Raw genomic sequence first — 14,291 nt, 5'->3', positions numbered from 1 at the left:
TTACAGTTACCCACGCGGAGCCAGCTCGACTGATCCAGAGTGGGTCTGGGGTTAGAAGTGGGACCAGGACAGGGGGAGTAGACAGATGGAAGACATGACATCCAGTGATTATATAGCTTGGAGAACCCCACCTAGATTCTGATCATAACTGAGCCCCATTACTAGGTGGGGCTGGGGGTGGTGCACTGGCTCAGCATGCTTTAGTGGGGAGGTGGGGGAGCCAACATGCAGAGACTGATTCCACAGTATATTCCATCCACACTGAAATATATTTCAACTATTATTTCAACTATTAACATGCTCTGCACATAGTGAGGTGGGACAAGGGGTGTCAACATCTTGGTTCATTCAAGGGAGAGAAGCCTCTGATTTTTCTAAAGATGTAAACCAGGTATGTAGTTTATTTTGGATTGGCCCTGGGGATGAAATGAGGGTTGGTCTTTGATTCCAGTTATAATGTAGAGCAACGTGGGTGAGAAAGATGGGTGTTTCTGGAGGAGAGAACTGCTCATATCTTAGGAGAACTAAGACCATCTACAGATAGTTCCTAAAATTACCATGGCCAATTTGGGAGATGTTCATGCCTCAAATAATTTGAAATATAGTTGGAAGTACTAGGACCTCCCAGATAAACAATTTAAATAACAAGACAAGATATATTTTATCCCTCAGGTGGGGCTTCACAGGCTGTCACCTAGAGACCCTTGGGGTCGTGTGGTGAATGCCACTGGTGCTCAGGCTGAACACACGTTGGGTGGACAGAAAGGCTGGAAGGCCTGGGCGTTCTGGAAGGCATGACAAGTGCAGATCCGGGGAGGGAAGGGGGCAGAGAACCCTGCCGTAACATCTCATTCAATCAGAGTAGATAGTACCCTACCTTACCAAAGATAAAAGTGAGACTCAGAGAGCTAAGTGATGGAGTCTGGCTTGGAGGTGAGGTCTGTCTGACTTTGAAGGTCAAGTTTAAGTTCCAAATCATTGAAATACTCATTACATGACATGGTGGGGAAGAGCCTTGGTTTTCTCCTCTGTTAAGTGGGGGTAGTAAGACCCTCCCTGATGACCTGTCAGGGCTGCTGTGCGGGTCAAGGTCACTGCTTTCACTGTTAGTGTGTAGTTAGAACGAAGCCCCAGGGAAGTTCCCAGGCTCGGCCTTTACCAAACACACCTGGTTCTCACCTGCACACCTGACCTCTTTGTAGCTGGCAGGGTTTTATGCAGAGCTGTTTCGTTGACCTTGAAGATGGGAAAGGATGACATGGCTAAAGACTAGGGGAGAATTGCTCTCCATCGAGGGGCACCCGGTGGTATCTAGGTCAGAAACGGGAGTTCTTCCATAGGGGCAGGAAGGGGTCCATGAGTCTCCACAGAGTATGTCTGTGTTGCTCATGATATGTGGACATTAGAAGTCTGGGGAGAATTGGAAGCTAAACTCTTCATATGCTTCCACAGCCCCCATAGCTGCCACGTTCCATAAACCGAAGCTGCTGAAACCGCAGAGGAAAGTCACGCTGGTGAGTAACCTATTCTGTTTGGTGTTGTCCCCTCAAGCGTTCAACACGCTGCAGAGCCCAAGCAGTAGCTTTACTGACTCCAATCACGCTGATAGTTCTCGGTGCTTTGATCCCCAAGCAACGACATTCTCTCTGCTTGGGTCAGCTTTTGAGACATCTTTTCCCCACATCTTGTTCCCAGAGTGGCTTTCTAAAAATCAAAATAGAACATATGTTTCATTATAAATGCTATTTTTCAAAAAGAAAGGAAGAAAAAAAAAGGCCATACTCAGGAAGGTGTAAAATGGAATATGGGCCTGCTTGTATACATTAACCTGATAACCACTCTGGAGAGACTGCTGAAGAACCTTCCAGAAAATACGTCATAGCTTTTTATTTTCAAATAACTTTAGGATCACAGAAGGTTGGAAAAAAAAAAAACGGAGAGTTCCCATCTGCCCTTTCCTAGCTTCTCCTAATGTTAGCATCTCACGTAGCCATGGTGTATTTGTCAAAAGTAAGATTATCGTCAGCACATTGCCATTAACCACACCCCAGACTCTGACCAGATTTCAGCAGTTTTTCCATTCATGTTCTTTTTCTGTTCCAGGACCCAGTCCAAGATATCACATTGCATTTTGTCGTCATGCGTCCTGAGTTTCTTCCAATCTGTGACATTCCCTGGTCATTCTTTTACTTTCATGGCCTTGACACTTTTGAAGAGTCGTAACTGGTTATTTTTTTTACAATGTCCCCCTGACTTGGCTTTCCCTGAGGTTTTCTGAGGAGTAGAGATGAGATGAGGTTCTGGATTATGGAGTAGAATGCAGAGGTGATATTTCCTTCTCAGTGCATCTGTTCAGGGATGCATGATGTCGATATGTCTTATGAAAGTGACATTAATTGTGATCGCTTGGTTAGGGTGGTTGCCAGGCTTCTCCGTCCAAAGTTACTGTTTTTCGCTTTCCATACTTTATTTGTTAGAAGCCAGTCACTCAGTCCGGGTCACATCCAAGGGAAGGAGAGAAGCTCACTGTCCTGAGAGAGGAGTATCAAATAATTTGTGCTGTTAACCACCACAACCATTAATAAATATTTCAGGGGCGATAACGTCAAGTCTAAGCAAATATCCCGTTTCTCCTTGAACTTTTAGCCACAATGTTACCATTCATCAATGGATTTTGCTTGTAGCAGTTATTAGTATGGTGTACTCATGGTGATTTTCTATTTTCCTTAATCCCTGTACATTTACTACTTGAAATTCTTCTGTAAAGAAGAGCTGGACACCTTCTCTTATTTATTTAACTCACTAATTTATATCAATATGTGTGCACGGACATGAACAACTTTAAGTTTCTAGTTATATTGTTATTTACTTTGTCTCCAGTATTTTTAGCAGTTGTATATTTGTATGAGAGAGAAAGAGAGACAGAGAGAGATACAGAGACAGACAGGGAAAGACAGAGAGGGAGAGAAATTAGCAACCCTATTCTAACATGTGGCCAAGATAATCTTGAAGGAAAAGAAAAAAGTGGAGAATTTCTATACCAATTTTCAAGATTTATCTTAAAGCCACAATAATTAATAAACTATGGTATTAGCACAAAGATAGATAAGTTGATCAAAGGAACAGAATAAAGAGCCCCCAACAGATCTAGGGATGTATTGTCACTTGATTTATGACAAAAGTGGCATTGCAGGGCAGTGGAGGGATTACTTTTCAATATAGGGTGATGGGTCTGTTGGATATCCATATGAAAAATGATCCATAACCCCTAATTAGACAAGGATCATGCACTTGTCTAATCCATGTCTAACCTGTCATGCATACATCCAACAAAGGTTCTTTTTTAGAATGTCTGAACACCTACCAATCAATAGGAAATAATTTTTTTTCAACGTTTATTTATTATTTGGGGGACAGAGAGAGACAGAGCATGAACGGGAGAGGGGCAGAGAGAGAGGGAGACACAGAATCGGAAACAGGCTCCAGGCTCTGAGCCATCAGCCCAGAGCCTGACGCGGGGCTCGAACTCACGGACCGCGAGATCGTGACCTGGCTGAAGTCGGACGCTTAACCGACTGCGCCACCCAGGCGCCCCCCAATCAATAGGAAATAAAAGGACAAGACTACAAAAAAAAAAAAATACCAAGTCTGAAACATGCATGTCACAAAAGGAGGTACACAAATAGTCAGTTCATGAAAAGTATCTAACCTCATTAGCATCATGTCAATGGAAATTAAAAAGCAGAAAGTTCACATCTATGAGGATGGCTAAAATGAAATACTTGTTTCTTTTTATTTTGCCTGTTTTTCTCTGACCCACTGGGAATTTAGGAACGTATGCAGTTTTATCTGTTTGTCAGATCCTTTTTTATTTTACTTTATGTTTCATATTTCAATAATCATTAATTGTCAGTTTCATTAAACTTCATCACTACGTTCTTTTTTAAAAAAATTATTTATTTAAATTCAAAGTGGGTTGGGGCACCTGGATGGCTCAGTCCCGGTTAAGCATCTGACTTTGGCTCAGGTCATGATCTCGTGGTTCATGAGTTCGAGCCCCACTTTGGGCTCTGTGCTGACAGCTCAGAGCCTGGAGCTTGCTTCAGATTCTGTGTCTCCTTCTCTCTCTGTCCCTCTCCCACTTGCATTCCGTCTCTCTCTCTCTCAAAAGTAAATAAACACTAAAAAAAATTTTAATTCAAGTTAGTTAGCATAACGTGTAGTATTGGTTTCAGGAATAGAACCCAGTGATTCCTCATTCACATATAACACCCAGTGCTCATCCCAACAAATGCCCTCCTTAATGCCCATCACCCATTTAGCCTTTCTCCCCACTCCCCTCTCCTCCAGCAACTGTCAGTTTGTTCGCTGTATTTAAGAGTCTCTTATGGTTTGATCCCCTCTCTGTTTTTATCTTATTTTTCCTTCCCTTCCCGTGTTCATCTGTTTTGTTTCTTAAATTCTACGTATGAGTGAAATCATATGATATGTGTCTTTCTCTGACTCATTTATTTTGCTTAGCATAATATACTCTAGTTCCATCCATGTTGTTGCAAATGGAAAGATTTCATTCTTTTTTATCCCCGAATAATATTCCACTGTATATCTGTATCTATCTATATCTATATCTGTATCTATATCTATATCTATCACATCTTCTTCACCATTCATCACTGTATTCTAAACAATTATTTGAACCAAACGTACTAGTTTTGTTATTATTCTTTATTGAATCTAATGCCTTTCCCTCAAATATCTTTATTTGCCTTTACATTTGAGCAATTTTTCTGTGACTGGAATTCTAGTTTCATAAAATTTTCCACTCTGTTCTAGGAAATATGCTAAGCACTTTATGGGCACTTCTATTTACTTCTCATATTGCTCAATATAAATGCCAGATTCCTTACTGTGGCCTATAATGCCCTATACCATGCAAGCCATATATGTAATTTAATTTTTTTAGTAGCCACAGTAAAGAAGTAAAAAGAAACAAGTGGAACCAATTTTAATAATATGGTTTATTTGACCCAATATAGCAAATATAGTATCATTTAAACATGTAATATATACTAAAATTATTAATGAAATATTTTACATGCTTTTTATTCTATAAAGTCTTCAAAATACTGTGTATATTTTATACCTACTACACATCTCATTTCAGAACTACATTCTAAGTGCTTGAAAGCCACATTTCACTAGTGGCTACCATATTGGAAAACTTAGCTGAATATGATCTGGCCCCCATTACCTCTTTAACAACATTTTTGCCACTGACCCCCTTCCTTGTTCCTTTCTGGCCACACCGGCCTCCTTGCTAGTCCTTAAACATACCAAGAATGTTCTGGAAGGAACTTTGCACCAGTTGTTCACTCTGCCTGGAACGTTCTCCCCAGGATATAGTTGTGGCCTATCTATTCACCCCCTCAGCTCTCTATCCAGATGTCACGTTGATGGAAGAATCTTCTTGAAATCCTATATAAAACACTGCTCACCTATGAGAGGCAGCCTGACATGTTTTATATTTATCTATTAGTTGCCTCTCCCTTCTACCAGAATGTACGGCCCATGAAGGCAGGGAGCTTGTCTGTTGTGGTCACTGCTGTATCCTCCATACCCAGAGCAGTGTCTAGCATGATAGAGATTTGTTAATGACTCTGCACACCAGCTCAGTAGAGTTGGTTCTGTCATTCTGCTTTTACAGATGGGCACAGTGAGATGCAAAGTCAGTAAGGCGCAAGATGGAACCCAGGGTCACGCAGACTTGAGTCTGGTCCTTCTGAATGCAAAACATGAAGTTTTAGCCAGCTCATTTGGATTCTTGCCTCAGAGTGGAGCCTGGGTCTGGTGGCTTCTGACATATTCTTCTGGCCCAACCTTGCCCCTGCCCTTGCTGCTTTGTGCCCAAGTTTCATGCTGTTCTACTGGAGAGGCTGGTTCACTGTTTTCCAGAGAAAGACTTCTTTTGCCTGCAGTGAACTGTGGGCCCTGATGGGCTTTTCATTCAGTGTGATTCCATCTGGTTCATATCATCAAAAATTCCTCACCGGCTCTCCTCTATTGCCTACTCCTGTCTTGTCCTCAAATGTAGCAGCAGAGTGCTTGCTGATTTAAATAGATCTCTAGTCATTCGGTGGGCTTTTGGAAACTCAGTTGAGCATAAAAGCTAAACCTATCAACTTCCCTCACTCCTCAGCTGTGCATAACACTGCACATGTGTGTACCTGTGTATCTTTTCCAGATCTTTTCTCTATGTTCTGATATTTATCAACAACCTCAAGAAAGGATATGCGTTGTAAATTTTCCACCTTACTTTCTCTCTGAGTTGTTCAGGAGCTATTGGTTCTAATCCAGAATCTTACCCCTGGTAATAACAGAAACAGCTATTTACTGACACTCTGTGGATATATCCTAGAGAGACAGCCAAAACAGTGCCTTTTCTTTTATTGATAGAGAGAGAGAGTAAGCAGAGGAGGGGCAGAAAGAGAGGGCGACAGAGGATCTGAGCTGTCAGCACAGAGCCCGATGGGGGGCTCAAACTCATGAACCATGAGATCATGACCTGAGCCAAAGTCGGACGCTCAACCGACCGAGCCACCCAGGTGCCCCCCAAAGAAGTGCTTTTTGCATATTGCCATAGTTAACTCTCCTAATAAGTTCCCCACTCCCGATCCCCAGTTTTGCATGTGAGGACAACCACTCTGTGCAAGAAAAGTGAGCTCCCACAACTCACAAGAGTATTGATCCTTCTCCTGTGAAGACAACCCCACTGCCCTAGAGGACGGCCCCTTTGCAGTGTTGTTGGTCTTATCTAGTTGGACAACTATCTCTAGTCCACAGCCTAGTGGGCGGGGGCACCTCTCATTTGTCCATTGAACAAAAATCAGCTGTGCACTTATGGGGTACAAAATGCTACAGTAAGCCCTTGGGGGCCACTTATAAACAGAGTGGAGTGAACAGTACTTTCAAAAATAACTCTGGTCTTAGTCACAAGTTTTTGTTGTTGAGTTTTGTGTGTGTGTTTGTTCGAGCTGGTGTGCTCCCGATGCAGATTCAACATTGGACATTCTTAATCTTCACAGAAAGTTAATTGGGGCAGTTATATGATTTATATGCATCTAATTATATGCATCACAGGGACTCCTTATTTTATGGAAGTGTCTCCAATAACATTTCTTAAGTACCAAATTGTCTGTTAATCGCTTACAAGATGAAAAGATTTAAAATTTTCTATGCCACATTTTCCAGAAAGAAGCCAGTTTGGAAACCAGTTCCTACCTATGACAATATACAATAAAGAAAAGAGCTGACTTTGAATGAGACTCTGTCTGACCAGCAGTATAGAGTCAAAAATATCAGGCCTAGCGTCTGCAGGTTTTAGTTCATATTAAGATGTAGTTTCCCAGGAGGGCAGCATTGACCTTGGTCTCAATGGGTCGATATTTAGCTCTCCGATCAATAAGTCCTGATGGTAGCTAAAACTAAAGTCAATAGATACCTGTTGATTCACGTGGGCCTTGGTGGGTAGTTTAGAAAATAGCTTGGAGACATCTTTTCTTTCAGGCCTGGCACTAGTTTAGGTCTTCAATTCTGTCACTGTTCCGTTTTGCTACCGTCACCACGAAACGGTGCTTCCTCGGGTGGTTATAGGCCACAGAGCACACGCAGCCCTCTCTCCAGAGTGATGGTAGCACGTGCTCACCCCAAGAAGTCAAGCTTCCTGCTGCCTCCGGCACTGCATTGACAAGAGGGAATATTTATTGAGTACCTACTATGTGCCAGTTCCTCTGCTGGGGGCATAGATTCCATCTTACTCATCTTTTTTTTTTTTAATTAAGTTTATTTATTTTTGAGAGAGAGAGAGAGAGAGGGAAAACAAGTGGGGGAGGGGCAGAGAGAAAAGGGGACAGAGGATCTGAAGCGGGCTCTGCACTGACAGCACAGAGCCCGATGCGAGTCTCAAACTCATGAACCTCGAGATCATAACCTGAGCCGAAGTCGGACACTTAACTGACTAAGCCACCCAGGCGCCCCCCCCCCCCCATATCACTCATCTTAATTATAAATCTTAACTACCAGCTCCCGGTAGGCCCTCTAGACTCTGGCAGGCAAAAATAACAGACATGTTTCCTTGTGTTTTCACCCTCAAAGCATAAAAGCGGGAACCTTTTTGTATGTTTCCAAGGCGACATGGCATTTTGCGGGAAGTACGTATTCCAGAGATGGGGAGTGGTTGGGAGGTTTAAAAAATGATAGGATTCAGGAAGAAAAAAGAGAGGAGCCAAGCATGTTAGACATTTCGTAATCAAGCTGTGCAAACCGACCCTCCTCTTTTTTAACAACACAAGCACGACATAGCCTGCTTTCAGAGTTATCTAAGCACCTAATGAGGCCACACACCATCACGAAGCGTTTCTCTGACAGACAATGTGATCGTTTTGTCTAATAACCTTAAACACTGACAGTGAGTCATTGTTTCTACATCAGTGTTTTTTCTTCTCTTGGGGGGCAAGGGAGTACTTGCACAAAATGTAAAATGTGTAGTTTCCCCGCAGCAGGGCCCCCAGGACTTGTGGGGCTAATGCAGATACTTCCAGGAAAAGCTGTCATTGCTTCCTTGTTTCTGAAGAAACAGAGAAAGGCAGCAGTGCGTTTGATTGATTTTTATTGCATCAGGTCAGTTATTGATTTGGAGGCCAAGTGGAGGAAGAGGAAATAGTTTCTGTGATGTGGAGGTAAGACCTCAGTGCTTAAAGAAGGGCAACAGGAAATAACGAATTTGAGAGGAGGGTAGTCAGGACCCCAAAACTAATGAGAAGAGAAAGAGAATACAGTTCTTTGGACTCAAAGACCTTTTTTGTTTTTGTTTTTTAAAGGTTTATTTATTCATTTTGAGCGCAAGTTGGGGAGGGGCAGAGAGAGGGAGAGAGAATCCCACGCAGGCTCCGCACTGTCAGCGCAGAGCCCAATGCGGGGCTCGAACCCAGGAACCATGAGATCGTGACCTGAGCCAAAACCAAGAGGTGGACACTTAACCGACTGAGCCACCCAGGCACCCCTGGGCTCAATGAACTTTTATACACTCCTGCCTCTGAGTCAACACCCTCCTCACCCTTGAGCCTCTGTAATTAAGGCACTTGTATGTAGTACACAGTAGCCAGAAGGCTCAGGCCACCTCTCTTCTCTAAGGAGAAAATGATCTCTTGTGAGCAAAAGACCTAAGACGCAGAAAAATCAGGAACATCATGGGCTTAATTACCACAGATTTCCCAGTGGGTCTCCTATATCCTGTCTGTCCCGCTCGGATCCATCCTCCACGTTGCTGCCTAGAGATTATTCCCAAACACAACTCCAACCATGTCATTTCCCTGCTTAAAATACTCTCCTGGCTCCCCCTTGCTTCCAGGATGAAGCACGGCTTCCTGTGAGCGACATGAGTACAGGCTGGGCTGGGCTGTCTCCCGCTGGCAGGGGGGCTCTGCCCTGCACCCGCTGCCCCACCTCATCCTCCCGCAGAGCCGCCACTCACCTCTGAGATGTGGCTCCCCCACAACCTTCTTTTGGATTCCTCCTGCCGCTTGAGCCCTGCTTACCCACAAATCCAGTTCTCCGGGCATCAGCTATGCCTCTGCGAGTCAGTGACCTCCCCATCGCCAACTCCCGTGGCCCTTTTCAGTGAAATTGTTATTTCTGACCCCTCAAGGCATCCATGTCCTTGTTCCTGGAGGTAAACAAGGGTCATCTGCCACCACCCGCAGCTGACCGCTCTCCTTCCTGGCTCTTGCCCTTCCCCACACGGGTAGGCTGCTTCCCCTCCTCCACCGGTCCAGGATGCTGGCTGTCTCTGGGATGCTCTTCTTCTTGAACAGATTGCCTGGGAGAGTCAACACTGTCACAGGGGCAGCAGGCACCTGCGCAGCCCGTCCGTTCCCTCGCTTGCATCTTCGAGTCAGTTCCAGATTGGTTCTGACTGTTTATGGTACGTACATTCCCCCTGGCGGCTCCACATGCACCGCCCGTTCATCACAGCACACAGGAGACTCATCACGTCCCCCCAGTCCTGCTCTACCTGGGATAGCCCTGCCTCAGGGAATGGCTGTCCCATCCAGAATGTAGGTGCCTTCTCCCTCACCCCTACGTACTGGTGCCTGAAGCCCGTCTGTTACTTTCCAGGAGGCCTGGGCTCGTTCCTTTCCTCCCACTCACTGCCACAGCTGGCTTGCAGGCCCACCACCTCCCCATCCATCTGATTTTCAGGCCTGCCTTTGGGGCTTCCACAACACCTTACCTGTATTTTAGCACTTCCCACACCACAGTGAAGTTATACTTACCTGCCTGATTTAACTTTTCCGTCCGCTAGGACCATGTGGTTCCCATTTTACAAAGCGGCCTCTACATTTCTTATACTACAAAGGCTATACATTGTAGACACCTTAGATAGTGCAGACGGTGGGGGCTTTTTTGTTTTCGTTGTGCCAAAGTGCACGTAACATAAAATGTACCATCTTAACCATTTTTTCAGCGGATAGTTCCGTAATGTTAAGTACATTCTCATCGCTGTGCAGTCTCCACAACTCTTTTCATCTTGCAAAACTCTTATATTCTTTAAACCACACTCCTCCCTCCCCTCGTCCATGAAATCCCCCCTTCTATTTTGTCTTTATACGTTTGATTACATGAGGGACCTCATGCAAGAGGCATTTATCTCTTTGTGACTGGCTTGTTTCACGTAGCATAACATTGTCAGGGATTGTCCATGTTGCAACGTGTGTCAGAATTTTTTTTTTTATTTTTTTAATGTTTATTTCTGAGACAGAGAGAGACAGAGGATGAGTGGGGGAGGGGCAGAGAGAGAAGGGGACACAGAATCCAAAGCAGACTCCAGGCTCTGAGCTGTCAGCACAGAGCCCGATGTGGGGCTCAAACCCATGAACCATGAGATCACGACCTGAGCCGAAGTTGGACGCTCAACCAACTGAGCCACCCAGGCGCCCCTCTTTTTTTTTTTTAAAGCTGAATAATATTTCCTTGGATGTATATACCACATTTTGCTTATTCATTCATCTGTCCATGGACACTTGAGTGGCTTCCACATGTTACCTGTTGTGAATGATGCTGCTGTGAACATATGAACATACAAATATCTTTTTGAGCTCCTGGTTTTAGTTCTTTTGGATATATATCTAGAACAGGAATTGCTGAGTCACATGGTAATTCTATTTTTAATGTTTTGAGGAATTGCCATAGGTTTTCCATAGCAGCTGTACCATTTTACATTCCCACCAACAGTGCACAAGGATACAAGGGTTCAGTTTCTCTACATCTTTGCCAACACTGTTATTTCCTGGGTTGTTTTGTTTTGTTTTGTTTTGTTTTGTTGTTAGTAACCATCTTTTTTTTTTTAATTTTTTTTTAATGTTTATTTATTTTTGAGAGAGACAGAGACAGAATGCGAGTGGGTTGGGACAGAGAGAGAGGGAGACACAGAATCTGAAACAGGCTCCAGGCCCTGAGCTGTCAGCACAGAGCCCGACGCGGGGCTCGAACTCAGAAGCTGCGAGATCATGACCTGAGCTGAAGTTGGATGCTCAACCGACTGAGCCACCCAGGCGCCCCATTAGTAACCATCTTAATGGGTGTGAGATGGTATCTCATGGTGGTTTTAATTTGCACTTCCCTAACAATCAGTGATGTTGGACATCTTTTTAGGTTCTTATTGGCCATTTGTATATCTTCTTTGGAGAAGTGTCTATTCAAGTCCTTTCCCCATTTTTTAAAATCAGGTTGTTTTGTTGTTGAGTTGTAGGAGCTCTTTATATATTCTGGATATTACCCTCTTATGAGATAAATAATTTGAAAATATTTTCACCCATCCTGTAGGTTGCCTTTTCCCTCTGCTGATTGTGTCCTGCACAGAGGTGTTAAATGTTCGTTAGCACTAGTTTTAAAGTCATCAAGGACTTGTCCTCCTCATTGCTGTGTCCTCAGTAAAAGAGCTGGAACTTACAGAGTGTATGTGGAGTGAATGAATGATTGAGGACAAAGATGTGTGATTGGACTGAGTCTGCACTGCTCAAAGTGCAGTCCATGGACCAGCAGCCTGGGCATCACCTAGGAGCTTGTTGGCAAATAGACCCCACCTTGACCCTGGTGAATTAGAATCGGCAGTTCAACAAGATTCCAGATGAATCTGATGAACCTGTAAGTCTGAGTGTGGCTCTGAATGACGTATTAAACTCAGTAGACATCTCCGGTTGGGTCATTGCCAACAGGATAGAGTCCTTCACATCTGGAGGAGACTGTTTTTACATTTTAGTAAAGAATTCAGACCCCACGTGGGAGAATGGTGGATTTTCCTATTTATCAACAAAGAGAAAATTAAACATGAGAATCAGCTTCTAAAAGGTAGGGTGACTTTCCTTCATTACTGAGGACCTTTCCTGGATGGTTTATCCCTGTGTCAGCTGGGGTTTGCTCTGTCCTGTGACATCCTAATGCCCCTCACAGGTAGAGTTCTGACATGTAGAGAGTGTGTGACCAAGATAGGCTCACCTGTGATTCCCTCTAGTTTAAAGTCCAAAGTAAACCAAAGGGGCGTCTGGGTGGCTCAGACGGTTGAGCATCTGACTTTGGCTCAGGTCGTGATCTCATGGTTCGTGAGTTCGAGCCCTGCCTTGGGCTCTGTGCTGACAGCTCAGAGCCTGGAGCCTGCTTCAGATTGTGTGTCTCCCTCTCTCTCTGCACCACTACCCCCACCTTGCTTGTACTCTGTTCCTCTCTCAAAAATAAATAAACATTAAAAAATGTTTTTAAAGTCTACTACCGTAAACCTGCTTCTTCTCATGGAAGCTGAAAGATCAGAGCACTCAGAATGAATAGGAACAACGTGGTTCATTCCATCATGGCTGAGAGGGAACCTGTCTTAGGAACCGACCTTCCATTGAGTGGTCAGCCCAGAACCCACATGCCTTGCCTTGTCCATTGTCTTCCTGGCCTCAGGAAAGGAGCCCCTTTTCCTGGCCTCATTTCACTATCAAGAATATCCTGCCAAGACCAGAGTTTCTCTCTGATAAGCAGCAGAAAAGGGCTTTGAGGCACATTAGACACCAGTGATAGAATTCTGAGAGGATTTTAATAATAACCCAAATCCCAGCAAAATTATTTCCAGAGGACATGCATTTCAGGTTTCTTGAAGGATGTTTATAATAAGCCAGAGAATTTCTCTTGTTGTCGTTAATGTGCTAGAACCGGTTTCAGTTAAATTTTACATGAAAAGGATATATTAACCTGCATAAAATATGTTCATAATCTCAATTTAAAATTAAAAAGAAGAAAAAAACCCCGCCACCACATGTACAATATATTGCCCCAAGTAAAAGCCTTGGGAAAAAAACAAAAACTTTGCTTGTACCACACCAGTACCATTTTTACAGAGATAAAAATTCTATGCTCCCCTCGGTACACATGCACATCCCATTATTGTCACGGGGAGTTATGTATGTTGACTGCAGGCAAGAATCGATGCCGAGCTTCAGAAGGGATGAGACTAGGGAAAACAGAAGTCGTTTGGTTTCATGGACTTCCTCCAGTCCGGAGAGAGCAAGCGACTGGGCCTTTCATCAGTGGGATGCCACCATCAGGGAAGGGAGATCCCCTCCCCTGCTTTCCCCCAAGTGGAGGTGGAATTGTATTAGTCTTGTGTTAGGGCCTCTGGTCTCTGTCACAGACCTGTCATCTCCCGGCACACCACCAGGTCAGTGCCGAGGCCCTTTGCTGCCTGGTGCTGTCCACAGACGGGTACCAGGCTGGATGCTTCTCAGCTGTGTCAGAGGCCAATGGAGACTGATTGAGGCTCTGATTTTATTCACGATGGGCCAAGTGGAGCACTTCCTCCCCAGGAGTCTTTTTTTTTTTTTTTTTAATTTAAAAAATTTTTTTTATTATTTATTTTTGAGAGGGAGAGAGACAGAACACGAATGGGGAAGGGACAGAGAAAGAGAGGGAGACACAGAGTCCAAGGTTCTCTGAGCTGTCAGTACAGAGCCCGACACAGGGCTCGAACTCACCAACTGTGAGATCATAACCTGAGCCGAAGTCAGATGCTTAACCGACTGAGCCACCCAGGCGCCCCTCCCAGGAGCCTTTTAAGACTGGTAGCACTGGGGCGCCTGGGTGGCGCAGTCGGTTAAGCGTCCGACTTCAGCCAGGTCACGATCTCGCGGTCCGTGAGTTCGAGCCCCGCGTCAGGCTCTGGGCTGATGGCTCAGAGCCTGGAGCCTGTTTCCGATTCT

The 14,291-nt window shown here is 44.3% G+C and overlaps 1 protein-coding gene across 1 annotated transcript in view; it reads left to right on the top strand.

The window, feature by feature from the left end:
- Positions 1-14,291, top strand: part of VSTM4 (V-set and transmembrane domain containing 4) — an 89,896-nt gene that overhangs the window by 54,183 nt on the left and 21,422 nt on the right. Inside the window, exon 7 of the mRNA XM_040486034.1 lies at positions 1,453-1,514. Coding sequence (XP_040341968.1) covers positions 1,453-1,514 — 62 coding nt within the window. The remainder of the gene's footprint in view (positions 1-1,452; positions 1,515-14,291) is intronic.

This window comes from Herpailurus yagouaroundi, unplaced genomic scaffold (genome assembly GCF_014898765.1).
Source record: "Herpailurus yagouaroundi ecotype Mexico unplaced genomic scaffold, PumYag 163, whole genome shotgun sequence".
NCBI classification, from domain to species: domain Eukaryota; kingdom Metazoa; phylum Chordata; class Mammalia; order Carnivora; family Felidae; genus Herpailurus; species Herpailurus yagouaroundi.
Note: the sequence above shows the minus strand (reverse complement) of the source record. Positions and strands in the feature narration are given on the sequence as shown.